Source organism: Betta splendens, chromosome 16 (assembly GCF_900634795.4).
Source record: "Betta splendens chromosome 16, fBetSpl5.4, whole genome shotgun sequence".
Lineage (NCBI taxonomy): Eukaryota > Metazoa > Chordata > Actinopteri > Anabantiformes > Osphronemidae > Betta > Betta splendens.
The window spans coordinates 1,785,523-1,811,002 of record NC_040896.2 but is presented as its reverse complement, the minus strand read 5'-3'; the positions used below and the strand labels follow the sequence as shown (position 1 = coordinate 1,811,002).

The 25,480-nt window shown below is 42.7% G+C and overlaps 4 protein-coding genes and 1 long non-coding RNA gene across 13 annotated transcripts in view; 1 reads left to right on the top strand and 4 right to left on the bottom strand.

Moving 5' to 3' along the window:
* The window catches only part of LOC114842764 (calcium homeostasis modulator protein 5-like), a 4,385-nt gene extending 2,407 nt beyond the window's left edge, over nucleotides 1-1,978 (bottom strand). For both annotated transcript variants that reach the window (XR_003783494.3, XM_029128614.3), the window contains exons 1-2: nucleotides 889-1,978; nucleotides 1-166 (exon numbers count right to left, since the gene is read on the bottom strand). The exon at nucleotides 1-166 is cut by the window's left edge. Coding sequence is in view for 1 of the 2 variants with exons in the window: in XM_029128614.3 (XP_028984447.1) it covers nucleotides 1-166; nucleotides 889-1,431 (709 nt within the window). In the remaining variant the exon portion in view is untranslated. The remainder of the gene's footprint in view (nucleotides 167-888) is intronic.
* A 152-nt stretch (nucleotides 1,979-2,130) lies between these two features.
* Nucleotides 2,131-4,868, bottom strand: calhm6 (calcium homeostasis modulator family member 6). Its single transcript, XM_029128612.3, has 2 exons — nucleotides 2,991-4,868; nucleotides 2,131-2,650 (listed from the first exon to the last, which is right to left on the bottom strand). Exons 1-2 carry the CDS (start codon nucleotides 3,525-3,527, stop codon nucleotides 2,216-2,218), a joined length of 972 nt encoding a protein of 323 aa, XP_028984445.1. The 5' UTR covers nucleotides 3,528-4,868; the 3' UTR covers nucleotides 2,131-2,215.
* A 776-nt stretch (nucleotides 4,869-5,644) lies between these two features.
* On the top strand, nucleotides 5,645-14,062 carry cnot10 (CCR4-NOT transcription complex, subunit 10). 5 transcript variants are annotated; one of them, XM_029128607.3, is made up of 19 exons: nucleotides 5,645-5,849; nucleotides 6,870-6,961; nucleotides 7,805-7,966; nucleotides 8,072-8,222; nucleotides 8,352-8,488; nucleotides 8,611-8,682; nucleotides 8,762-8,845; nucleotides 8,922-9,039; nucleotides 9,217-9,366; nucleotides 9,636-9,838; nucleotides 10,053-10,174; nucleotides 10,433-10,612; nucleotides 12,158-12,238; nucleotides 12,322-12,435; nucleotides 12,514-12,644; nucleotides 12,719-12,751; nucleotides 12,908-13,035; nucleotides 13,262-13,337; nucleotides 13,721-14,062. In XM_029128607.3, exons 1-19 carry the CDS (start codon nucleotides 5,834-5,836, stop codon nucleotides 13,852-13,854), a joined length of 2,184 nt encoding a protein of 727 aa, XP_028984440.1. In that variant the 5' UTR covers nucleotides 5,645-5,833; the 3' UTR covers nucleotides 13,855-14,062. The 5 variants fall into 5 exon arrangements, with proteins under 5 accessions (XP_028984440.1, XP_028984442.1, XP_055359047.1 ...); XM_029128609.3 differs by having other exon boundaries at nucleotides 8,349-8,488; nucleotides 12,911-13,035; XM_055503072.1 differs by having other exon boundaries at nucleotides 8,349-8,488; nucleotides 13,262-13,364; nucleotides 13,721-13,860.
* A 1,519-nt stretch (nucleotides 14,063-15,581) lies between these two features.
* On the bottom strand, nucleotides 15,582-25,003 carry tcaim (T cell activation inhibitor, mitochondrial). 3 transcript variants are annotated; one of them, XR_003783493.3, is made up of 11 exons: nucleotides 24,396-25,003; nucleotides 23,672-23,804; nucleotides 23,347-23,491; nucleotides 23,020-23,275; nucleotides 22,457-22,579; nucleotides 22,143-22,240; nucleotides 21,176-21,267; nucleotides 20,859-21,091; nucleotides 16,931-17,062; nucleotides 16,495-16,771; nucleotides 15,582-15,957 (listed from the first exon to the last, which is right to left on the bottom strand). XR_003783493.3 is itself a non-coding variant. In XM_029128611.3 (10 exons), exons 1-10 carry the CDS (start codon nucleotides 24,428-24,430, stop codon nucleotides 16,546-16,548), a joined length of 1,473 nt encoding a protein of 490 aa, XP_028984444.1. In that variant the 5' UTR covers nucleotides 24,431-25,001; the 3' UTR covers nucleotides 16,239-16,545. The 3 variants fall into 3 exon arrangements, 1 of the variants encoding a protein (XP_028984444.1); XR_008692791.1 differs by having other exon boundaries at nucleotides 16,413-16,771; nucleotides 24,396-25,001; XM_029128611.3 differs by lacking the exon at nucleotides 15,582-15,957 and having other exon boundaries at nucleotides 16,239-16,771; nucleotides 24,396-25,001.
* Nucleotides 17,069-20,852, bottom strand: LOC129603136 (uncharacterized). 2 transcript variants are annotated; one of them, XR_008692793.1, is made up of 4 exons: nucleotides 20,212-20,852; nucleotides 19,655-19,755; nucleotides 18,918-19,126; nucleotides 17,069-18,697 (listed from the first exon to the last, which is right to left on the bottom strand). It is a non-coding gene; the product is annotated as an uncharacterized LOC129603136 (long non-coding RNA). The 2 variants fall into 2 exon arrangements; XR_008692792.1 differs by lacking the exon at nucleotides 17,069-18,697 and having other exon boundaries at nucleotides 18,856-19,126.
* Nucleotides 25,004-25,480: the final 477 nt, after the last annotated feature.

Sequence of the window (25,480 nt, the reverse complement as noted above, 5' to 3'; positions counted from 1 at the left end):
TGGTGGCGTAATCCACAGTGAAGGCGTCAAAGCGCTCCATCTCCTTCTCCATGTAGCGCTTCCAGAAGGTGAGCTGCAGGTAGCTTACTTTGGAGCGGCAGTTTTTGTAGCATGTTCCCAGGAGGCCCACAAACACAGACGTAATGATGATACACCAGCCCAGGACCTGAAGACAAGTGAGGACCTTCTGAGCTGAATATGTCTGACCATTGGTGCCTCATGGATGGTTGTTTCCTTCCTGGTTAGTAAATACATCTCATCCTTACTATAAATCTGTGGTGAGAACCACCAAGTACAATAATCCTAACTTGGGCTTCACTATTACTCTCTATGACCAAGACCTAATGGGGCACAACATCAGCACACAGAATGATGAAGACTTTAAATTGGAACTACTAATGTGTCAGGCTGCACTGTCAAGGTCCTCAGGGTCAATATGTGCCTACAGCCTGGAGTAACATTAGCCTGGTACTCAAACTTGTAGAGAGATCAGACAATACAATAGCTTTATCATTAGTGGAGCTTGTCCAGGATGAACTCTGCATCCTGCCCAAAGCTTAAACATCCAGCATACTAAACATTACACACGAACAGGATCACAGGAACTATTCAAGCTAAATGACTCACACATAGTGAAACTAAGTGGGAATGGGCATGATGGGTCAGGAGGACATGAGCAGCATGCGGCCTGTAGTGTTCCTTCTGTTACAGTATTAACCTTCATATAAAACCCAGCCCTGCTTCCATGTACATTTATTATTTGTGACAGCTTTTGCAATAAGACAGAAAACCAAAGCTTTCCTAAACTGTTCAAGATGCTGTAGACTTGTAGTGTGAGGAGTCTCTCTGGCTGCAGCAATGAAACCAGCTGAGACTTTGGAGTCTTACCTGCGACTGGGCTCTGAACATCAGCAGCAGATCCGTGCGCTCATTGTCAGACAGCTTGGTCCGGCCACAGGGGACTCGCGCCAGCTCCTGCTCACATATCCAGGTCTTGTTTTTACAAAACAGATCCAACACCAGTTTATCATCAAGGCCACTGACGGCACACTCATAGAAGGTGCCATTAAGCAGAGCCACAGACAGCCACATCACAGGGGCCACACAGGCCCCTGTCAGGATGCTGATGGACACCCTGATGCAACCAAAGCAGTTCCCATGGGGGCAGAGCTTCATGGGGTTAAGGCAGCAACCAGTGTAGAGCCTCCACAACTTGTTGTTGAGGAACAGACCAAAGATCAGTAGCACTGCAGCTGGGCCCAGCAGGAAGGTCATTCCATAGGCGAAGTTCTGGTCTGGGTTACAAGGGCACTGAAAAGAAATTACAGAGAAGATCCGTTCCCCTCCTATAGTCAGCAGAGCCATGAAGCTGTAGCCAATTGTAGTTTTCTGGTTCATGAAGAAACGCAGGACCGTCTGGAAGTTGTCCATGGTGCTGGCGTTGAGGTTCTACTCTGTCAGTGTGACGATGCAAGACTAAGTGCATCTGCTCAGCGTGTCTGGGCGCCACCCTGCTTAACTCCACCCTGTACAGCCACAGGCCAGGAATCCTGCTGGGCGGGTTTTTCTCATTACTGCTCTGTGTCAGTTGACAATGGTGTAAAAAAACAAACAGACACAGGGAAGTGAAACTGTGCCATGTTCATGTATGAAGACGTCAACAACAAAAACAAGTGAACAAAAGGACACGTGTGCAGATCGGAGAATTGATCATATCCTGTCGGTGGTTTCCTCTTCTACGCAAACCTGTGCTACACAGGAAGCCGTGAAAATCCAGAAACATATCACGCTTTGGGTTGGACAGTAGGTGTCGTGTTACTTGGTTCTGATGCAGATGTTTACTGTCATGCAGGAGCCAGCACAACTCTGACCTCAGCAGCTTCCACCTCTGCTGGTTCCCTGTATTTTTCTCATTGTGGAGGATTTGTGGCCCTTCTTCTTACAGCTTGGTTTCAGGTCACTGGTTTTGCACAGCTATCTTAAAGTTGTACCGCAGTATTTCAACACCGTTTTGAAATCTGGTCCAGTGTCGATCCAGCATTAGGTGTGACAGGTATTTTCACCTGAAGTAGAAGGGCACTTATCACAGCAACTCTTTCTTAATTAAAGAAGTAGTTTAACAAACTGAAGATGTGTTTAATATATTTATTTAAAAACTTTCACCTACATTCAAACAAGCTGAAATTTGGCCTTTGGGGAGGTAATTTAACATTGGTTACAGTGCGGCAGCGCCTTCGTCCACAAAGGTAAGAACAGCAGGGTTGTTGTCATTGCTTTCCACTGACTTGACCGAGACCATCCTCATCAGGCCACCGTCAGGCATGTGGTGGTGCTCCACATACTGGTGTAAGGTGCTATAGTACTGGTCTTTGGTACTAAACTTATAGAGGGCAGAGATCTTCTCCCAGTCCTTGTTGGAAGGGGTGGTGACGTTGGCAGGTGCCATCTGCTTAAAGAAACTTGACAGGTTTCTCTCTGCCAGATCTTTGGCATGTTTAGTGGTGTATGAGTCCATCTGGTCGCTCTCCTCCTGAACGTATGCCTTCCAGAACTTAAGCTGCAGGTAACTGATTGGGGACGTGCACCGAGCCACACAGGTCAGCAGCAGATTGGACAACATGATGGAGGCAATGAGCAGCCACCCCAGGATCTGTGGTCACATCAGTACACAAATCATGTGAAAGGTCTCAGAACAAAAAGTAGCCTAAAGGAAAGTTTAGGCTTTCCCAACATCACGGTTACGGCTACAGCCCATAATAAGTACCTGTCATCGCTTGATGTAGAGATGCAGACATACATTGAAGGTTCTGATGCATGAGTCACATCAGGGACAAAGTAAATGATTGAAGCAGCATTTCATCAGCACACGTGTCCCATTTCTCTACTCTGTATTCTCTGTTGCATGTTCCTCTGTGCCGCTTGCTAAATAGTTAGTCAATGCTACTAGCTTGGTCAAGTATATGATATGTAAAACACATTCTATCACTGACCTGTGACTGAGCTCTCAGCAGGAGCAGAATGTCTTCCCTGTCCGCCTGCGGTACGAGGCTGCCTCTCCCACAGGGCAGGCTCAGCAGCTGCTTCTCACACTGGGGCATCTTATTCTCACACAGATGCTTGTTGAAAGTACTCACGTTGGTCCCCGTCATTGCACACTCATAGTAGTTACCGCTCAGCAGGGCTACAGCTATCCAACTGCTAGGAGCCACCAGCGCAGTACAGCTGATCTGGAGCAGCACCAAGACAGCGGCCACCAGCTTTCTCCATGTGCACTTGGCCCCGCGGCTGCAAACCCCCGTCAACAGTTTCCACGTCCTCTTATTCAGAATGTAGCCCAGCAGCAACAGAGCCAGAGCAGGCACCAGCAGAAACACCAGGCCATACAGGAAGTTCAGCTCGCTGCAGGGGCACCTGAACACCACCGAGGAAAAGATCTGCTCCCCTCCTGCTGTAAGCAACGCAACCAGGCCCACACCAAGGTTCGGCTGCTTCTTGGCAATGTTCAGAGCTGTGTTAAACTTCTCCATCCCTGACTGTGAAAGAGACTCTTTTCAAACTTTCACTTCCAGGTTTCATGTGTGCCCATTATCACCCCTCCCCCTAAACTAAGAAGGACACTTACAGAGGCTGCCAGATGAACGTAGGAGACACTCTGTGAATGTTTGCATCCCTTCACTGCAACCTCACAAGTTGAGTTTGGATGCACAGAGCATCCAAACAAGTTAATCTGTGACATGCTGCGCTGACATGATAGAGCTTCATGGTGAGAACTTCTTATGACAGCAGCTCAGTAGCCAAATACTAAGTTGTTAAAATGATGCTTTCGTTTTGAAGCAAGAGGGAAGTTACTGTTACGTTGATAGTGGGCGGCTTTTCAAAAACAGGAAAGCAGCTCAAACACTAAAGGCTCTAAACCAATAATACGAGAAACTGGCATTTCCTCAATCTTAGTTTTGCGTAAAACTTCATTATAAAAAAGAAGCAAATGTCATCATTTCTGTGCTATTCTTTCTAAAACACAAACTAGAGCAGCTCAGTGCATGAAGGACGCAGCAGCAGCTGAACTAAGAGATGGTTCACAGTTACCTGAAGGATCTCTGACTAAAAGGACGTTTCCTAAAGTAGACGCTGAACTGAAGCTGGTTTCACAGAGGAGCTTGGTAGCTAAAGGCTTTGCTTTTCATTCTACACGTAGAACCTCTACACCACCAGTAGACCATTCAGAGAGAAGCATGAGGAGCTACAGTGTATGAGGTCTCAAAGACAAGATGGGGCTGATCATTAGGAGCTTTGTAGAGAAGGTAATGTAGGAGAAACGTGATCTCTGTTCCTTAGTACAGTCAGACTCTGCAGCATTTAAAAAGAGTCACTGGACAAACTGTAAATAGGCAGTTACAGTCGTCCAGCCTGGAGGAAACTAATGATGGAGTCATGTTCCAGCATCACACTGACAGAGGAGGCTCCTGGTTTAGTGATGTTATTTAGAAGTAGGACGTTTTAGAGATTTCTGTGTGATATGATATGACTTTGATCACAGACAACACCAAGGTTTCTACAGTAGAACGTACATGTGTATATGTAGCCTCAGAGCGGTTTCCATGTTGTCTGGCCCACAAGGGTCAATAATAATGCCAAGGCAAAAACAAAGCAATAATCCAGAAAGACGGTGCACGGCACAACTTAAAGTAGATCGTGAGTTCAGAACATGAGATTAAAAGACACCAGACAGGGCACGATCACTGCCGTGGCACGAGCACAAGACTTAAGCACGCGGTCGTGTTAAACTAGGAACAAAGGCAGTGACGCAACACGAAGCAATGGCACAATATTAGCTTATGTAGACACAGAACAGTCCTCATACATGTGTCTAAGTAGCACATGACAGCACAGGTAGGTAAAACAGTGCTTCTGTCTTTCAATGTTAACATAGTTCAAACTCCAAGTTCATCAGATTGAGACTGGCTGAGTGAAAACCGTAACAGTAACATTTTGTTGAAAAAATGACATGAACGAAGGAGGACGGAAATTTTGTCAGGAAGAAAAGAAAACAGACATTTTTTAGATAAGTTTTAAAGAAAAGCTGAAGATACATGGAATACAAGAAGAACTGGGATAGAACACTTGGACATAAAGATCTAAACAGTGTGTTTAAATAGAAAACAACAAAGTGGAAATGACTGTGGAAAGGTTAACAATGGTTCCCATGGATACAACACTGAGCGTAGAAGCTAATACGGAGCCATGTATATCTGAGCTGAATAACTTAAATTATATATATATATATATATATATATATATATATATATATATATATATATATATATATATATATATATATATATATATTTGTGTGTGTGTGTGTGTGTGTGTGTGTGTGTGTGTGTGTGTATAATATATATATATATATATATATATATATATATATATATATATAATTTAAGTTATTCAGCTCAGATATACATGGCTATATATATATATATATATATATATATATATATATATCTATATATATATATATATATATATCTATATATATATATATATATATCTCTCTATATATATATATATATATATATATATATATATATATAACTAATAATGTCGCTTAGTCCCAGTAGGTGGCGGTAATGTCCCAACAAGGTGTTTGCCAACCGTCAATAAACACCAAGAAGAACCGAGCCACAGTTTTCAGCTACATGCATTTGTGTGACACACTGGCGCTTAAGTATTTGTTTGTCGTTTTAACAGTTCCTTAATTATACAACGTATTCTCATCGACTCTATTCAAAGCTAGAAATACACGATTTCCAATTTTATCTGGAAAGACACCAAAATGGCAGAAAGTACAGGTGAGTGGCTGGAACGGACACTAGCTGAGCAGCTATCGATAGTTCAGGTTAAATTGGCTTGGTCTCAACACGTTAATGGTTGTGAGGTTAACAAGATTTCAAAATTCAAAACGGGCTAAGTGGTCGGGCTCGTTTGAAGCTCGGTTTGACCCTGAAGTAACCCTAGCTTGATAACTCGGCTAACGCCACTGACAACGCCAGTGTTTCGGATTTGCGAGTGACCACGTCAACTAGTGACCTGCTTCGGAATGCAGCGCTAGTTTATCGTAGTTAAACAGCTGGGTTCTTTTAAAACATGCGCTTCATGCATCATGTGCCAAAGGAAGTTCATTTTAATGTGACACATTTAGGCCAAACAAACCCACAACGACGAAAGCACAGGTTAGACATTTTATATTCCATTTAAAACAGACTTACTCAATCCCAATTTTACAATACGAGAAACATCTAAACAGAGGTAGACAAAATTAGTAAAACTCTGTGGTTCTTTATATCCATTTTTTAAGACCATTAAACGACAAGTCAACATTGCCAAGGGCAGATAACGCACTGTCTTCCTGTTTCCAACAACTACAGTAACTACGAGCAACTGTTGCTGCTTTCGGAAGTGGGTCATCAATGAACGTGGTCACTCGCATATTCAAGACACCAGCATCAGTTAGCGTTAGCCTGACAGGGATATCCGTTTCCTAACAAACTGATAATATTCAGAAGATCAGACGGTCACGGTGAACAGCTCACCCGCTGAGAAAAAAGCGGTTTATATCTGTACCCGTAATATGATGTTATATTTGATTATTAACACCAATGAATTCACATTCTCACAGTGTCACCAGCATGGTGATGAAAACAGTTTGTTTTTACACAGTTTATCTTTGTTGACCTACCTCTCAACACATTCTGTGTGTTGTTCACTATGCGCATCCTTCTATTCTACTCGGACTTCTTAATGTCTGGATGAAGCTCAGCTCACAAGATCAGTTTTGTATAAACAGTTCCGTTTTCCTCCCATTTGAGCAGATCAAAACGAACCGAAGCACGACAGCTCATCATCCCCTGGAATGACAGAACAGGAAAAAGAAATGGCAGCTTGTGCATATGAGGCGTTTTTGGTGAGTAATGCCATCCTTACCTTCAGTAACCTCTCGATGCCAGAGAGGCGGTGCACAGTCGGTACATAAGAAATTAAGGCACCATTATATATATAATATCCTAGTAGAATTTATTCGTGACTTGGTTGCACAAATGTAGGGTCATTGTTGATTTGGCCCAAAAAAGTAGCCCAAAAGCAGATTGAGTGAAGTCACCTTGGATGTTTATTTCTGTGCCTTGAGATAAGTTTGTTGTTACTTGGCGCTATGGAAAATTGAATTTATATTGAATTCTGGTGGTTTGATGACTTACATTACATTGTGTATAACATTTTTATTTGTAGTCTCTTCCAAAAAATTATTTTAACCAGGGGTGTCCAGCTCCAGTCCTCCAGGGCCACTGTCCTGTTGGTTTCCCAACTCTCCCTAGTGATTACGTTGATCAGGTGTGTCACTTAGATGCTGATTGACTGAGAACACCTGATCCAGGTAGTCAGTATTAGCTGGTGCAGGGAGAGCTGGAAAACCAGCAAGACAGCGACCCTCGAGGTCTGAGTTTGGGCACCCGATTTAACTGAAGGACATGTGAGTGACGGCTGGTACAGTCACAGATTCGCTGCTGTTTTGATAGTGTCTGAACTGTTGCTGACGTTACATATGCTATACGTTTGGGGACTAATACTCAAACAATGAACCTTCTTTCATGTTGAGTGAATCTGATGCTTAGATTAATGGGCTGCCGAACCCTGCAGCTTTATGTTTCTGTGGCTACCCAATTCATGAAGATTGTGGTTGAAACTTGGACCTTTGGTTGCAGAGGGCATGTTGCAAATTTAATGAAACGTTTCCCTGCATCTGTCACAGGCTGGGAAATACGACGAGTCCTTCAAACACCTGGATGCCCTGCAAGAGCTCAACAAAGACAACTACAAGATAGCCATGAATAAAGCTGTAGTGGAGTTTTATAAAAACGCTCAAACCACTACTGGGACTCTCAGGCAAATATTGATGGCAATGAAGAATCAGGTACCTTTTTTATTATTTGGAAATATTTTCCATGATGGCTTTATTTGCAGGTTATGGTTTAAAGTATATTGTTTTTCATTGTATCATCCTCTTGACTTATTCCAGGTTCATACATCAGCAGAGGATGTGGATGGGTTGGATGATGTTGAAAATAGTTTGCTGTATTATAACCAAGCCATCATATACTATCATATGCGACAGTACACTGAAGCAATTTCTATAGGAGAAAAACTCTATCAGTTTCTGGAACCATTTGGTAAGAGGATGTACTTGTTAGGAGGAGTAAGTTCAGAGGAGTCATAACTTAGATTATTATTGATCTGAACAGTTCAAAAAAATCCAGGTGAGTGTTTTTATGCAGTTGTCCTGTTGTTTGTCCTAGAAGAGAAGTTTGCTTTGGCTTTGTGCTTCCTGCTGGTGGACCTGTACCTTCTTACCTTCCAGCCAGAGAAGGCTCTCCATCTGCTTGCTGTTCTGGATAAACTTTCTGTACAAGGAAGCAACAAGAATGGCAAAGCGGAGGTATAAAGGGAACTTAATGACTACTGTGGATAATTTTGTTTACTTAGTGGGTGTTCACTGGAAGCCATGGTGTTGTAACTTTTGTTCTGTGAAAGACTTTAAATGTGTTGCGATGATTTCAGAGCAGAGATGGAGCGAACCAGAAGGCAGAGTTTACTGCCATGATTGATGCAGCCAAGTCAAAGATGCACCAGGCAAGAGCTGTGCTCATGGATTGGAATGTATGTCTTTGGTGTCTTGACTCTGCCTCATGCCTGTGCTTTTGGTTTACAGTACAAAGTGAGAGCTTACATCCAAATGAAGTCCTCAAAGGCTTGTAAAAGAGAGATCAAGTCAGTGATGAACACATCAGGGAATGTGAGTGTATTAAGCTAATGCTGGGGAATTAGGAATATAAGAAAACTGTGTCTGACCCATCTCCTGTCTTCATCAGTCTGCACCCTCACTCTTCCTCAAGAGCAACTTTGAGTACCTGAGGGGAAACTACCGGAAAGCAGTAAAACTGCTGAACAGCTCCAACATTGCAGAGCATCCTGGACCTATCAAGACAGGTGACCATTACTGTGCCTCACACAACTCCGTAAGCAAGTTGTTAAAACAGCGGGGTTAGATTTGAATGGTCTGACATCAGGCCGTTTTATGGAAAAGTTGCTGCCGAACATCAAATCTGTAAGTGTTGTATGGGCTTGCTGATGGATTGTGCATGTGTTGTGAATTGCTCCATTCAGGTGAATGTGTTCGATGTATGTTCTGGAACAATCTGGGCTGCATTCACTTTGCAATGGGGAAGCATAACCTGGGCATTTTCTACTTCAAGAAGGCACTTCAAGAGAACGACCACACCTGTGCACAGCTGGGAGACGGTGGTAACGGGCAGTGTAGGTTCAGCTTTGTGTTCTAACTGTGCAACCTCGGTTGACTGTAATAGTTAATTCAATTCAATTCAATCTTATTTATATAGCGCCAAATCACAACAAAGTTATCTCAAGGCACTTTACAAAATAAGGTTTAAGACCTTACACAACTAAACCCAACAGATCCCACATACAGCAAGCATTTATTTGACAGCAACAGTGAAGAGGAAAAACTCCCTCTCTAACGAAGAAGCAGTAACGAGAATCGTTCTTCTGCTCTTTTTGTTTCGCAGCTAAAAAGTTCACAGGCATCCCCATGTGTGCCTTGCTTGCTAATAAGCGCTATGAGCTGCTGTACAACTGTGGGATTCAGTTGCTACACATTGGCAGGCCGCTAGCAGCATTCGAGTGTCTGATGGAGGCTGTGCAGGTTTACCACTCTAACCCTCGACTCTGGTTACGACTCGCAGAGTGCTGCATCTCTGCCAACAAAGGGGTACGACTTCAGTTAAGGATTTATTCCACCTGAATTTTCTTTCAAATATATGTTTATATAAGATTTATTTTTGGATATATAGACTTTTTGTGTTTTCTTGTTAAAGAAATCAACCTTATGCTTCCAAACTAGTTCTTAAAACATTAAAAACACTAAAGCTCTTAAACAAACTGAACAGACAGTCACAAATAGCTTTTCGTGGTCATTGTTCTAGGGCTCGGAGCAGGAAAGCAAAGGTTTGCCTTGTAAAAAAGGAATAGTACAGTCGATTGTTGGGCAGGGTTACCATCGCAAGATAGTCCTGGCGTCTCAGACTACCCAGAACACCATCTACAGGTTAGTAACCAACCTGCCCTTTAAAAGTTCCCTGTGTTGTGTTTAGACCAGTATTGCATGAAATAGAAATGAATGGAAACCAAAGCATCACCAGGCTTCACTATCAGTACCACTATCACTTACACAGTACATAGCCAGCAGGCCATCACCTACGCTTTCCCTCAGGGAAGAATTGTGACACATTTGTTTGAATGCCTCTTGAAAATATCAGTCGCAGTTTGTCCTGATGCTCCTTTTAATCTGTTTTTTTTTTTTAAGCGAGGGCCAATCGGCAGCTATTCCAGTAGCCAGTATGGAGTTTGCTGCAATCTGCCTGAGGAACGCTTTGCTGCTGCTGCCTGAACATCAGCACCAGGATGCCAAGACAGAGAATGGCTCCAAAAGCTCCAGTCAGTCGGGAAGTACTGAGAGCGGCAGTGAGAACAGCGATGCCTGCAGGTGAGGTGGTAAACTAACAAGCTACAGCAGATGTTTATGATAATGCTGTTGCCAGGTTTAAGCAGACAATTCCAGCATCTTATCGTCATGTAAATAGATAGCAGAGCAGTCGCCTTAATCCTACGCATCAACAGGTTGATTATCTGGTTGATTATGCTGCAACTTCACTCTTGAATCACAGGAGGTCTGCTCCATGGTAGAACTCAGATCTGCGACCTAAACTAAACACAGTGGCTCAAACACATGACATGGATCCTGAGTAGCATCAAAGACAGTTTCATTCTATATAACTACATGTTTATCAGGTTCTACATGTAGAATGGAGGCAGAGCCTTTAGCTCTCATTTCCTCTGTGGAACCAGCTTCACTTCAGGTTCTACTTTCAGACCAGGCTTAGAAACTTCCTTTCAAAGATGCTTCGTGAAGTTTTTACTCTCCTTGGTTGCTAAGTTTACAGATCTTGCTCACGTGGAATTGCCTTTGTTTGGTAAAGTTCCTTGAGTTGAATTTTGTTGTGAATTATTAAAATACATCCATCCATCCATTTTCTACCGCTTATTCCCATGCTTATTCCCAAAATACAACTAAAATGAAGCACAAATAGTTGCTGGAAGAATCCTGGTGTTCACCCATGCAGCTCCCTGTGTACAGTCCTGGCACCTTTTAGGACTCCAGTGCATTAATTTACACCTACGATACAGTAGCACCTGTGGTGTCAGGCTCCGTCATATACTACACACGCGCTCCTCATGTTTGCCATCACACAGCATGTGTTACATCACAGTGACATGTAGGTGGTTATCAGCTACACTCAGCCAACTTTGGTAGCAAGGAGCTGGACAAACGGATGGAGGAAGTAAAAGACTAAATGTGGACCAGTGTTTGGCCAGGTTTTCTGTTTGGAGTAGAAAATTAGTAGAAACAATACAAACACTGGTTTTAGCTTTAATCACATTTTGGAAGCAACAGAGATGTTTGGAGAACAAGTACAGGCTATGACAGGAGACGTGATACAGGGTACACATTTTTATTGGATCATTTGAAGTAAACAGGATTTACTTTATTTTACAGTTGTGCTGTGTTATAGAATAGACCTATGAGCCACTGTGCTGCAGCCTTACAGGCCACTGCTAGAGAACTGGAGCCTCCGTCTTTCTGTTTTGGAGAATAGTGCAAAGTCAGACACAGCAATCTAACGGCAGCATTAATATATGATGGTTTTTAGTAGTTGGCTCTGTGGCTTTTTTAACATACATAAAGTATGTTTTTATACAGTTGTAATGATGATTAATCACTGTCTACAGCCCTGGTGCTGGGTGATCAGCTGACCAGTGGATGGAAACAATAAGGGTTAAATAGACTACATGGAACTAAGTAGGAAGTGACAGACATCAAATGATTAATGACTGGATAGAGCTTTCATTGAAGTGGATGTTGATATAATTACTCAACAAGCTGTTGTTTTGTGTAAATGCATTGTGGTCTGTGTTGTGTAGAACCAGTAGAACTGGACATGATGGTACCGTTATTTTTGTTTTTTTTCAGTGGGAAAGGTCAAGATGCTGATAAGTTCTTGTCTGCAGCTCCATCCTCTCCTCTCAGAAAACAGGAGGTTGAAAACCTGAGGTAATCACCATTGTCACCATAGTTCACCCAATAAGGGCAATATCTACACCTGCACAGTTATAGTAAATGTCTTATCTGTCCAGGTGCTCCATCTTGGCATGTAGTGCCTATGTGGCTTTGGCGCTGGGAGATAACCTAATAGCTCTCAACCATGCTGAGAAACTGCTTTATCAGACAAAGGTGTCTGGATCCCTCAAGTGAGTGCATCTCCATCCATCTGTCTTGCATAGCTGGTCAACACTGTGATTTGTCCTCACTCTCTGTTGGGCCTTAAGGTTTCTAGGTCATCTCTATGCTGCTGAAGCCCTCATCTCCCTGGACAGGATCTCTGATGCCATCTCTCACCTCAACCCAGAGAACGTCACTGATGTCTCAATGGGAGTTCTGACCAGCGAGCACGATCAAGGTTTGTTTTTGATGAACTGATGCACACTACAAAACATTTAATGTTGTTACCTTAATATTTGTTTTTGCCCACAGCGTCTGATAAAGGAGATGAGCCTGTTGAGTCCTGTGAGTATTCTTGCTTCAAAATTAGGAACTATTCTAAATGTCAGCTAAAAATAAAAATGATAAAGGTCGAGTCACATAGATAATCTGACCGATCAGTGGAGTTTCATAAATCATATTGTATATTTTATGATTCTTTTCTTGTGTGCACGTGCACAGCAGGGAAGCAGATGCCTCTGTGTTACCCCAGCAGCGTGACATCCGCACGGGCCATGATGCTCTTCAACCTGGGCAGTGCCTACTGCTTAAGAAGCGAGTATGATAAGGCCCGCAAGTGCCTGCATCAGGTAACTATAGCAACAGTAGTAATACATAGATCAGATGCAATATACTGTGCTATGCCTAATAAACCTGATAAAGGTTTGTTTATATTGCTTGAAACATTTAACAACTTACTGTATCTCTACTTGACTAATTACAACTCATTTGTTATTAGTCATGCCATAATCATATTCTACCTGTTATGTTATGTCCTTGATTAGTGAACTGTTGACCTGCTGTGTTGTGCTGTAGGCTGCGTCTATGGTGAATGCCAAGGAGATTCCCCCTGAAGCCATCCTGCTGGGAGTGTACTTGGAACTACAGAATGGTCAGAGTTCCACCTGACATTGTCTTGGTTGAGTATTTTAGGCTGAGGATGCTGTAGAATGATATTAGGTAATCAACACAGAACTTGAAAATGTAGATTCCTTTCTGAGGTGTCCAGGTCCAATATGCCCCGAGAAGCAACAGGACCAAAATCTAAGAATGCAAAAATATTGGTACAGATAATTTCAGTGAAAATGAATGTGACTTTTCCTTTACTAAAGGTTTAATATGTCGATGTGTGCCTTTAATGCATGACATGCAGGTGTGTTTGTGTAGTCTGACTTTTAGCCCAAAACCCCAGATATAGAATCTGTGGAGTAATGTGGATGTGTTTATGTGAAGGATTGGAATTGTAAAATGACCCCAGTTGGTTTGTGTCCCCAGGAAACACCCAGCTGGCTCTGCAGATCATCAAACGGAATCAGCTGCTGCCCCTGGAAGTCCACCGGGTCTCCCCAGACAGCCGGAAGAAGCCCATCCAGCTACCTTTGTCTTTCACGCAAGTTCAGCGCAAGTGATCCCACTCAAAGCTGCTCCCATTTCCCTCATAGCCCCAGGAAACCTGGTATTTATGAAGCTACTTCCCCATAATGTCAGGAGCCATAGTAATGCATGTGTGGCTGCAGACAAAGGAGAATGTCAGCTGCATTACAACCAGTTGACTTTTTATTTGACAAGAATTTGTGTTGACTGAACAATAAAAAATTGTATTTACCTTATAAAAAAGTGTGACTGAGTTTATTTCTGTTAAACATGTACCCTTATACATGATGCCTGTACAAGGGTTTGGGTTGGTTATTGTAGTGAAGTTGATCACATCTAAAGCTTGAAGATTCCAGGCTAACAATTCATTTTGTGTCATGAAGCTTCATTGGCAGTCTTTTATATCTTGTTACATTCCACTTCCTCTAAGATGAGCTCCAGGTTGATTCAGGAGATTCCAGGCATTTTTACCAATTGATCTTGAAGGTGCAGCTAAAGATGAAGATTTAAGTCTTCCAATCCTCCTCCTCTTTAAATGTGTCGCATATTGTAGAATGACACTTTTCAGTTTCCATACAAAGTTGACAAAAATGTTACTGACGGCTATACAAACTGTGGGACAGACACCTTGAAACTCCTCTGCCTTCTTACAGTCAAACATAAATGTCTCTGTATAAATATTGTTTATTGCCCTTAGGGTTTATGTCTTTTGACAGCAAATATACCAGGATATATTAAGCTCTGCCTAGCAGGAATACTAAACATCAGTTTCTGAGTCCATTTTTATCCACTCCTCCACATGAGGAAGGTGGACCCTGTCCTTCACCTGCAAGATTCCAGAAGACAGTTTCCTCCTAATACGTTCTTTATCATAACTGGTAAAGAAGTTGTCACAGCTCATATTGTGACCCTGCTGTTCAGTAGTCATATCTGACCAAGTTTTCCTTGGTTTTCTCAGGGTGCCACTTGCAGCTTTGCCTATGTGAAGCTCTAGGTTCCAGACATGCTTTTTAGATAGGCTGCCCACCCAGGTTTTTATATGATACGTCTCTGGCTTACTGGGTATGTATTGATGAAAGGGGTATTTTCCTCTGCGAGGGACAAGACGTTCAGACATCACTGATGTGGGCAAGTTCGTAAGATCTGATCAGATTAGACTCATCAGATTGGGTCTATGTCTTTTGGATGAAACTCCACATCCTCAGAAACTTGCTCACTTATGTCCCTTTGTTAGCTTTTTGTTCTTTTCCTCATTTTTACCAAAAATGATTTCCAAAACCTTGCTCACTGGCTCAAGTCTTTTTCTCATTTTCACATGCTGCAAATGTGTGTACTCTGCAAGTGACCAATTCTATACTGAATTCACACCCAGCATTGTTTGTTTGTTATTGTCCAGGAAATATACAGGAAAATACAGCAAAATTATTATTAAATTATTAAGACTCGTATGATTGGTAGAGGACCTGGCTGTCAGTGTTTAGGCTTACAGTTCACATATGATTAATGTTGGGCTCTAATTACTGCTCTATATTCTTATTTTTATAACTTGGTTGAAACTGACCCTGACTCATTAAATTATAAAATAATTTGAGAACTTTATTTTGTTGAAATAGAGGTTACTGAAAAAGAAGTCTTGATGCAATTAACAAATTTAAAACTTAATTTAAATCTGAAAATGGGTCATTTAAGAAGTCAATGACTAGCAAAGACAGATCTGCTACCCACTAGGTATAATCTGTTGTGTTCTTCTACTTAGTCTCAGTAAGAATGCCAGTCGTTATATTTTACACAACCTTACAGTTGACATACAAAAGACTACAGCAGCAAGAGACACACCTCTGCTTTTCAACATGACATCATAATGTAGCCCAGCCAGCATCATTCATCACTTGAGTCTATGTTTAATCAGACATTCTGTGATGGACACATATGGCTCCACATACTGTAGCAGCTGCTTCTCATCTTCACTGAACGCAGTCAATCAGGATGCGTTTAGTGAAATAGGTCATGTCAAGATGTTTCACTGATGCTGGAGACCTAAAATCTGGCCAGGTTGTTGAGCTCTTGTATGTGCCTCTCCTTCCCCCTTAGAATGTCTAACTCCAGAGCCAGAACCGTTCATCCCTCTTCTTTTGTTCCTGTACCAAACATATGGTAGAGCTCAGTTAACCGAGGAATATAGCCAGACTAAGACTTGCCACTGAACTGGCATATACTGAGTTCACAACACGTCTAGAGGCAGACCCTGTATTATAATCACCATAGGTCCAAACCCCTCTATAACTTTAGTTACGTGACATTTGATCTACATTACATTGTCCCTGTAAATGTTACATCACTATTTCATCATAATGACAAACAGATCACATTATCAAGCCACAGTTCAGTGCTTTTCCACATTTGTAGTTGTACTCAACACCCAAGTTGATCACTTTTATTGGCGTAAATGAAGGACTATCCAAAATAGTGACCCTCAAACAGACCATAGCATGCACACGCACACACACACAAACACACACGTATATAAATAAAACTAACGGGTTCCAGCCCCCTGCCCAGGAACCACGGATACCCTGCGTGGCTTACAGCTTACAGTAGTTTGCTGGACAACGTATTTGCTGGTTGTTTAAGTTGCTTTTTTCCTCTAAAAGGTCAGGAGGTCCCGTCACATGTACCTGAATGACATTCAACAGTTAGAACTGAGTAGACACAATGTTATCTCCAGCTCAGCTTTTCCAGTTCCAGGGGACACACAGGTCCCCGTCCTGCATGACTGAGTAGAAATGGGAGACACATATATGGAGGCCCTGCATCAAGGGGGGTTGCTGCTCCAACAACCTCTTACAGCACAGGATCATTTGAGTGGAGCTGACGCTGGGCTCCTTGGACAGACTCCCCAGAGAGAGTGTCTGAAGACACAGGTTCATGGCAGCTTCCTCCTCCTGCTCCAGCCTGGGAAACCATACAAACATAGACAATAGTAGCAGAGCTCATGGAGCAGCATGAGCTGTGGTGTATGAACATGTATGTGCATGTGTGCGCACTAGCTGAATAAATGAAGTGGTGTGAAACATAGACAGAGCTGTGCAGTGTAACGTTTGCCTGACTCACTGGTTTTTGAGCTGGGTGCGACGCCTGGCATCCAACACGTGGCTTTGTAGGAAGACTTGCAGGTTGTGAGGCTCACAGTTGATAGGGATAATGAAGTGCCCCATCTCATGGAGACGGGGGTTACAGCAGTCCCTGTGGTTGACAAACATCTAGTTCGATATCACACAAAGTACCAAGTAGCAGACTTTGAACTAGAACATGTGCACAAGATACATGAGACAAAGCAGAACGCGCTTGAAACTGTAGCAGTGTGTAGGTGCTCCTGAAAAAACACAAATTTGCACACAAAGAATCCTAGTAAGTGGAATCAGGTTGGATAGAGGGGTTAAAAAGGACCAGGGAAACGAAGGACCTGGATGGGCCAACTCTAGTCTAGCCCAACTGTCCTGTTGGAAGGAGAACTTTGGTTTCAAGTTTTCTGGAGACTCAGGTCTGAGGTGTTCTTTTCCTGACCAAGTCTGACCAGATTCCCATGTCCTCACAATTTACTGACTGAGATTACGGGACACTCTATTAAAGATCCATGCACACGCTTTTTTCATGCTCCACATTGCTAAAGAATTGGACCTTGATGTCTCAGTAAGGTGTCTGTAACTTTTCATGCCAAAAAGCGCTGTAGATCGCCCACACGCCCGTCTGAAAATGTGTGTTTTAAGCTCTCGTCCTCAACGCTCTATTTTCGGAGTGTGTCGGAAGCTAAACTGATCGCCACACCCCTTGGAGGAAGCGCATAGCCGTGATCCGCCGCGGGAATCAAACGTCACGGTCACTGAATCCACTGTAACAGTGACACTGGCTAACTCGTCCTCCTAGTGGAGTTCAACCATACGTTTGATCCAAAATCTGACACTGCAGTCGAATGGGCGCAAGGTTCGACTGGCGCAAGGTACGTCTAACTGGCAGATTCACGTTTGATTTAATTTGATTTATATAATACGCAACTTGAATAGCTGCTAATGCTAATACTAATGGTTGCAAATTAGCAGCCTGAATTAATACAACAGAATATTCATAACAGGACTACAGCTTGTTTGGGAGCATAGCTTGATGAACTAAAATAAACTCATTTTTACATGTTTTTTTATTTCTAGTTCTGCTGCTGTGTGAAAATATTTTTTCTATAATGGGATCTTCAGCTGCATCTTATATTTTGCCGTATTTGTCTGTAATTAAGTGCCAATGTAGGAACAGTGAATGCCTACAGAGCCATGGTGTGACAGCAACTATTGCTTTCAAGATATTGCATGTGTTTATTATCAAATTTAAATTTCGATAAATCTTACCTCAAGACGCCTGAACTATTTGCCAAACCTACTGTCATGTATGGTTGATGATCCAGGACTGGAGCCAGTAATGATTGAATGTGTATTCATTACAGAACACATTTAATATACAGTATATCAGACAATTACACATGCATGGAATAATCAGTATCTCAGAAATTCATAAAAAACTTTAGAACATTTTACTATTTACAGATTAATCATAATGTACCTGGGAACTCTGGTTTACAAACATAGTTTTGTTTCTAAATATATATTTTGAACTAATATTTTTTTAATTGCTTTTAGTAAGGTGTATGATATATCAAGTGCTAATATATAATAATAGAAATGTAGTTGTTGTTTTTTTCAGTACTGTCTGTGTGTATCTCAGGTGTTGTTGCAGGTATCTAGCCTAGAAGTCTTGTCAGCTGGTGCTGGGGACTTCTAGGGCGAAGAGTCCAAGTCATCCCACCTTCCCTAGTCTGGATCAGGGCAGTGTTTCCTGAGGGACAAGGCACCTATGTTGGACTTAGACCACCTGTGAAATACCTAAATTATTGTTTTTTTGGCAATACCTCAATAAAAGCTGAAATATTATAAAACATTTGTCTGTTTTCCCTCATTAGGTATATACATAAAAAAATTGTTCAGTGAAACAGCAATAGTCAAAGCCAACTTTATTTTTAACCAATGCACCAGCACTATAATGCTGGATAAGTTACCTTCACAGCTCAATGTGCAGACCACAAAATGAACGGGTAGGATTCATAGTTATGTTGAAAGCATAGTTTCTGGAGTGGAACAGGTACAGTCATGGGCAGTTGGCTGGGGAGATGTGAGGATCTTTTTTGTCTTCAGATGTTGGAAGACATCGGGAAGCAGTGCAGCTGCTGTACAGATGGAGGATGCAGCTGTTTTCCTTGACACCACTCTAGAAGGTATAAGAAAAGAATAGCAGATTAATGAAATGACCAGTATTTCCTATGTATCTCACAACCTTTACAGATTTAAACAATAAATAGAGGTAGTTAGATCAGTTTTAATGGTGTTTCGAGCAAACACGTTTTCAACTTCTTTTATAGTGCTGGTTTTTTAAATCTTAGCATGAGATTAATGACCTCCTTTCTGTCAGGTTGCTCAAATTCTGCTCAGAGGGCCGGTAGGACAGGGATGTTTACAAGGTCCTCCATAGAACAACCTGAGTCCAGTAGGACTTTATTGAAGATGGTCTCCATTACATTTTCCACATAATCTGCACCATAACACTAGAGTTACAAATTACCCGTCAACAGACTAAAATATCAAACTAAGTTGACCAACTGCATACAGAGTAAATACATAGACAATAATATAGATCAGATTATGAATACCACAACTACTGAAATGTGAAATGCAAAATCTCTCAAATAAAACTGCATATTGGCCAACAAATGACTATACTGCTGTTAAATGTACATACCTTTGTTCCTGAGGTGAGCACTCTTCTACTCTTCTACAAAGTAGCCGCGTGTCAGTTTAAGAAGCAACCTCCTCGCGTTTCGGTAGCTGGCATGCGTCAGCCTGTATAAAAAAACATGTCACGTTTACAGCTAAAGTAGCTGACTAGATAAGCAACAACACACGTTAGACTTAGATAGAACTTGCAATAACCCAAATTCACGGGTCTACTCGGGCTACAATATACACACGACAGGCTCGGTAGTGACTCTCACAACTTACTAGCGCTAGCCACTAGCCGCTAACGCTGCGCTACTATCGCGCTAGCAGCTATAATGTGAGCTGAGTGAATGACCTCAGTATCATATATCACACGATTCGAACCGGACAAATGCTGGAGAGGCTTGGACTCATCCAAATTGCGTGTCAGCACCTTGCAACACTGTCTCTCTCTGTCGCTGTAGCTGTTAGATTCAACGGTTCTAGCAATTAGCATTCCTTACACAGGAGGGAAGCTACATTATAAACAGAGAAACGTCTGGAGTATATACATCAAATAAGAATCAAGCATGTACTTACGTTTGGGGAAGCAGCAGGTGGATAACTTCTTGAGGAACGGGGCGCTTCTTCAACCTGAGTGACTTCTTTTTGTCTCTTAAATGGCGGGTGGCAACCAACTGAAAGGTGCATTAGCGCCACCTCCTATGGTAGACTGCACAGTGAGTGACTTCTTCTTTTGTCTGTGACTGGAGGGACTGAAACAAAATGTTTCAGGTACATTTATGGCTCCAGGTTTGTCGGGGGGGGGGGGGCGAAGCTGGTTCTGTGATTGGTCAGCGCGAATGCAGACGTATCCAGTCCGCCAAATATGAAACGATGGTTCTTGAACCGGATTGGAAAAACTCTCAAAAATATGAAATAAGTAGGGGGCGTACTTCTAACACACCAGGAGTGTCTTAACGTGACCCAGGGAGTCGAAAAAACGTACCAGAATGTCCAAAAAGTGAATTTTGCATGTGCAGGGACCTTTAACAAAGCCCCTGGTGGCTCTGGGTTATAGTTAGAGGTAAAGAGTAAAGACCAAATATAATATATGATTTCCTGGATTCTTTTCTCATTATGTTTCTCATAGTTAGGGTATACCTATGATGAAAATTACAGACCTCTCTCATTGTTTTAAGTGGAAGACGACTAAATACTTTTATGCCCCACTGTACATAGCTTACTTTTCCAACAACATGGTGAGGCCCTGCAAGCTCCTGGGATGTAGGCAAAGACTCTGGGACATCAAGCTCTTGTAGAGGATGCTAAGCATGCTGTAGTGCTCGGCAATCATCTGACTTGGTGCCAGCCTCTCCATGTGGATCACTTGTGTGCCACCCAACAGTAGGCTGATTCTCTCCTTCAGCCAGTCAGCCTGCTGCTGCAGGCTGTGGTACAAGGGGAGCTGCCCCAACAACTGGGGATACACAGGCAGAATAGCTCAGCAAACAAAACTGAGGTAGAACTATGGGACAAAGTGACAGCAATAGCACTGCGTTACTTTGGTCCACTGGTGATGAACATCCATGGTCCCCAGCATGACATGTCCAGAGGCGTTGATTCCTGACTGGTCAGCAAACACTACAGTGTCTCCTGCAGAGAGGAGATCAAATTACAGCAGAAGCCTAATCTGCATATGTTTGAGTCAGAATCCAATGAATTAACTACCAATTAATCACTAAAATCATTTTCTAGAACACATAATGGCGTTCTATGTTCTGTGTGGTTAGAGGGTCAGATGAGCTGGGGCACACATTCATCAGACACAGTGCACTTTAACATAATTAAATGTGTGGCTTAGTTCGGACCCTAGGTCACTGCTGAGATCATGACTGTTTATGGCACATCCTTGACAATAGGTGTGGTTTCACGCAGCATCCGAGCAGCAAGCACACTATTCCAGGCTCAACAAAGACCTGATCACTTCTGCTCATAATAAAAGAAAATAAAAGTCTTGCTCAAGGACACACCTGGTGAAAGAGACGGGGATCAATCCAGTAACGTTCTGCATTACTGGCCGATGCGCTGCCATTGAGCCTCCAATATATATTCAATATATAAATCACTAAACTGATGGAGATGTTTCTCCTGTCTGTGCCAACGGGGATCTACATTGTCTTAGCCCATTCTCATCCTATAGGACTTCTCCATCCTAAATGGTCTGTCCCTCTGACACTTCTCAAGGCACAGACCCTTGCTGGCATCACTCTGTTCAATGTCAGTCTGAATTGGAGGGCAGATGTTTCATAAATAAGATGTACCTTGCCAAGGTGTGGGCTCTTCCTTCATTATATCACGACTTGAGCTGGAGAATTTGGTAGCTATTCAGTGTAACATTGGAATGAGGCACATACAGTACTGTATGGTGGTGTGCACAGGACAAACTTCCAGATGTCTATCATATAGAAACAGGATGCACAGTCACAACGCTTGTTCCCCGAAACTCAGCAACAGGTGAGACTTTGTACCTTGCAGGTTGATCAAGGCCTCTGGGTTCTGGTGAGACAGTCGGCTCAGGCTCTGAAGCTGACAGCACCTGTGGGCGACTCCCCAGCTCCGCTGCCACCTGCACAACATGTTGTCACTGCCTCAGTAATATGGACCAGCCCTGCACAGTAACTTTACCAGCCAGGGTGCCTGTACACTGTATCAGGTAAAGCATGCTGTGTAACTTAAAATGTGTTTTTCTCCGGTATAAACTCCTCATACAGCTCTGATGGCTAAGATCACACAATTAGGTTAAAACTACAGGAAGCCTAAGGGAGGAAATGATCAATCTTACCTGATATCAGCCAGGTTGAATTTGTAACACAATTCCTCCCTCAGTCTGGTCAGCTCCTCTCTCCGAGGAAGACTAGCACTGAGCTTCTTCGTTGCCTCGGGCTCATTGTTTCTCAACCATAGGCTGTCAATGAGAGGGCCACTTAATGATCACAAGCTTTTCATTTTTACACTTTACATTTTACCGAGCTTTGCTTTGTAGATTTAACAGAGAAAATAAATTGGGATTTCTATAAACTTCTTTATTAAGCTACCAATTTTTCACAATAGATTATCTTCATATACCGTAGATATACAGATATTCTAACAATATAATATGTGCAAGGGTCTAAAGTACTGTACTGGGTTTGCATGGAGAAAAACTTGAATAAAGAATTATGTCTTTAGGGGTGAGCTATGCTTAGCATGCAGACTGAACGCAGGGGAAAACTAGCTTGTTGCTTACAATTCATAGATGAACATGTGTCTTGGTTATTAATCCTGTACAACCGATTATACAGTAGCTGTGTTTTTTTCTGTCCCTATCACGGAAGCACTCGGGTTTAAGTGTTCTGTGTTACTAACCTTAAAGTAGCCTCCACTCTCCTGGCTTGCTGCAGCTCCTGCTCAGGGTCCCTGAAGCCAGTGAAAGTGTAGTAGCTTTTGTCCCATTTGACAGGTCTGTAGAATGGAACCTCCGCCTTGGGTGAACCTTGAGACAGCTCTGAAGTCCCCTTTAGCCCCTTTATGTGCTCCACAGGCAAGCTGCAGGACTTCAAAATATTCATCACTGTGGTCAGGACATCGTTTGTGCATAGGACGAAACTCACCGACCGGAACCCTGAGAACCAAGTGGGAGGTTTTAAACAGAAATACCACTTAACATTATGAGGGACTGAATCCAAACTGTACCGGGGCTGATGAGGTCTGACTGCTGCTCGCTGCTGGCCTTCGTCTCCCTCACATAGAAGGTAAGCCTTGTTGGCTGAGTTGAACCAGGCTTCTGCAGGTTTTCCAAATACCCATTTAGTCTCTTTAATGAATTCTCATTCACTTTCTGTCAAACACAAGAAAATTGAACATATAAATATTTATTTATTGGATGTGTTTGTTTTAAAATGTAGTCAGTTTGACACTGAGGCAACGTTAAACAAGCAGAGCAAAGCAAAGATCAGTTTGATTTTATTTGGGGTTTTTTGCACTTGTGAACTATCATACAAGTAAATAGGAGACATACCCGTTCTATAGGAAACTGACCAAAGAAGTCAGGATGGACAGCAAAATAAAATGGTCTGAGTGCATTGACAGCATCTTCCCCTGATAGAGCCCTGTTCAGGACTAAATGTGTGGCCATGCACTTTCTCCTCAGCCTAATGACAAAGATAAGGAGAAATGTCTTAATACGAACTTAGAAGAACAGGGAAAACTGGTGAGACACTTTAACACCATAACTACTGTATGGTGGAGCTTTGTAAGCAAACATGACCACATTACACTGTCCTTAAACATACACACACCAGACCTTCAGCCCACTAAACCTGCCACAAAGACAAAAGGACATGTTTTGAAAGCCTGCCCACAAAAGGAAGATCAAAGTTTCTACTACAAACATGTTTCTGGGCTATTTCAACAGATCTACTGGAGCCAGGGAGCTGATATCACTCTGTGACACAGGCTTTATTTACCCTGTGTAGAGGTTGCCCTGCAATACCTTCAGAAAAGGTTAAAGGTGACTAGATGTACTAGAAGGTAGGGGAGCCTTTTTCATCTTCCCTTTGCCCTGCAGGCTGTAAACCTGCTCATTACACCAACATTACAGTATTATGAGCAGATCCTGCCACTGAACATAGGTGAACATTTGAATGCACAGTTGTCACTGAAAGCTTATAGTTGATTTCAATTTCCAGTATTAATTATATCACTGGATCCTGAAGCACTTATCTGCATGTTGTCAGTGTTACCTTAAGGTGCACCACAGCAGGGAGTTGACGGACATTTCTATGGACACTGAGTGAGGTCAGTTTTGTCAGACCATCTGCAGTGAATTAAATTAAGAACAGAACGACAGAAGCGCGCAACGATAGAACCTAACGTCTCTGACTCCGACCACGACTAAAGCTAAAGACTAAGGACACGACTTGACTCTAGCGTCGACAGTTTGGAGAGGACGAGCCACCGTTAATTCAGTTCATCGCCGCCATCACCACACCAACGAAAGCAACTTTACTTAGGTTCACATATCTGTTACGTGACCGGGAGCCGTGGAAAACCTCAAACTAGCTCCAGTCGCTCCTCTAGTTGACACCGCACTGTGTACGTCTCGTCCCCCTGAAGCTCCAACTACGTCACCATTTAAAGTAGCTATGAACCGTGTCTCCTGGCGGATACAGTGGACAACAAGCTAACGTGATGGATCGCCGCTTCCCCGAACGAGTAACTGCGGTCAAATGAGGTTAAGTTGTTTCTAAGCTAATTGCTGGCCCAGCTCCGTTGCGTAGCGCGTATCGGAATCACAGTACGGTTGCTGGTAGCGGCCAAAATGGACGCGTAAGCGATTTGACTGTGGACTTTGTAAACAATGCGAATTTAAAGGAAAACTTCACCAATTTTCAATGGGGGTTGACCAAAACGACCTCGGGTAATATTTATGAATGAAGGGACACTCAGATTGCTCCATAATTTCTATGCAGAGAAGTTATCATTTATTCCTCCGGTAAACCCTGGTTTGCCGCGAGCTCTAAAACTACAACTAGTGCTTTGTGGTTTCCTCTGTACCTCCCCCAGCAACGGGTAGACTGGGAGGGGGCGGGGCCAGCCTGCTGGGGCGCAACTGCTCAGCCCGCCATTGTTTTTCCTGCCATATGCATACAGCACTAATATTTAATGGTCAGAGGTCCCACTGTAGATTATTCAGAAAACAGCAATTTCTTCAGCACAGTCTGATCTTCGTGGTTAGTTGTATGAGCCAGAATACTATGGAAGTTTTTCAGACTCAAAATTCATTTTTTGGTGAGACCGTGTAATCGTGTCCTCCTGCTTGGCCGGC

What these genes read in the sequence shown, in the direction of transcription:
- calhm6 (XM_029128612.3), bottom strand. Translation starts at nt 3,527, where the DNA reads ATGGAGAAGTTTAACACAGCTCTGAACATTGCCAAGAAGCAGCCGAAC. An exon ending in TGCTGAGAGCTCAGTCACAG is followed by an intron (nt 2,651 to 2,990) that starts GTCAGTGATAGA and finishes ATGTGACCACAG; the next exon opens with ATCCTGGGGTGGCTGCTCAT.
- cnot10 (XM_029128606.3), top strand. An exon ending in TCCTGGACCTATCAAGACAG is followed by an intron (nt 9,040 to 9,216) that starts GTGACCATTACT and finishes TGCTCCATTCAG; the next exon opens with GTGAATGTGTTCGATGTATG. An exon ending in AGATGAGCCTGTTGAGTCCT is followed by an intron (nt 12,752 to 12,907) that starts GTGAGTATTCTT and finishes GCACGTGCACAG; the next exon opens with CAGGGAAGCAGATGCCTCTG.
- tcaim (XM_029128611.3), bottom strand. Translation starts at nt 24,430, where the DNA reads ATGTCCGTCAACTCCCTGCTGTGGTGCACCTTAAG. An exon ending in GGCCTTGATCAACCTGCAAG is followed by an intron (nt 21,268 to 22,142) that starts GTACAAAGTCTC and finishes TCCTCTCTGCAG; the next exon opens with GAGACACTGTAGTGTTTGCT. An exon ending in CGCACCCAGCTCAAAAACCA is followed by an intron (nt 16,772 to 16,930) that starts GTGAGTCAGGCA and finishes ATGGTTTCCCAG; the next exon opens with GCTGGAGCAGGAGGAGGAAG.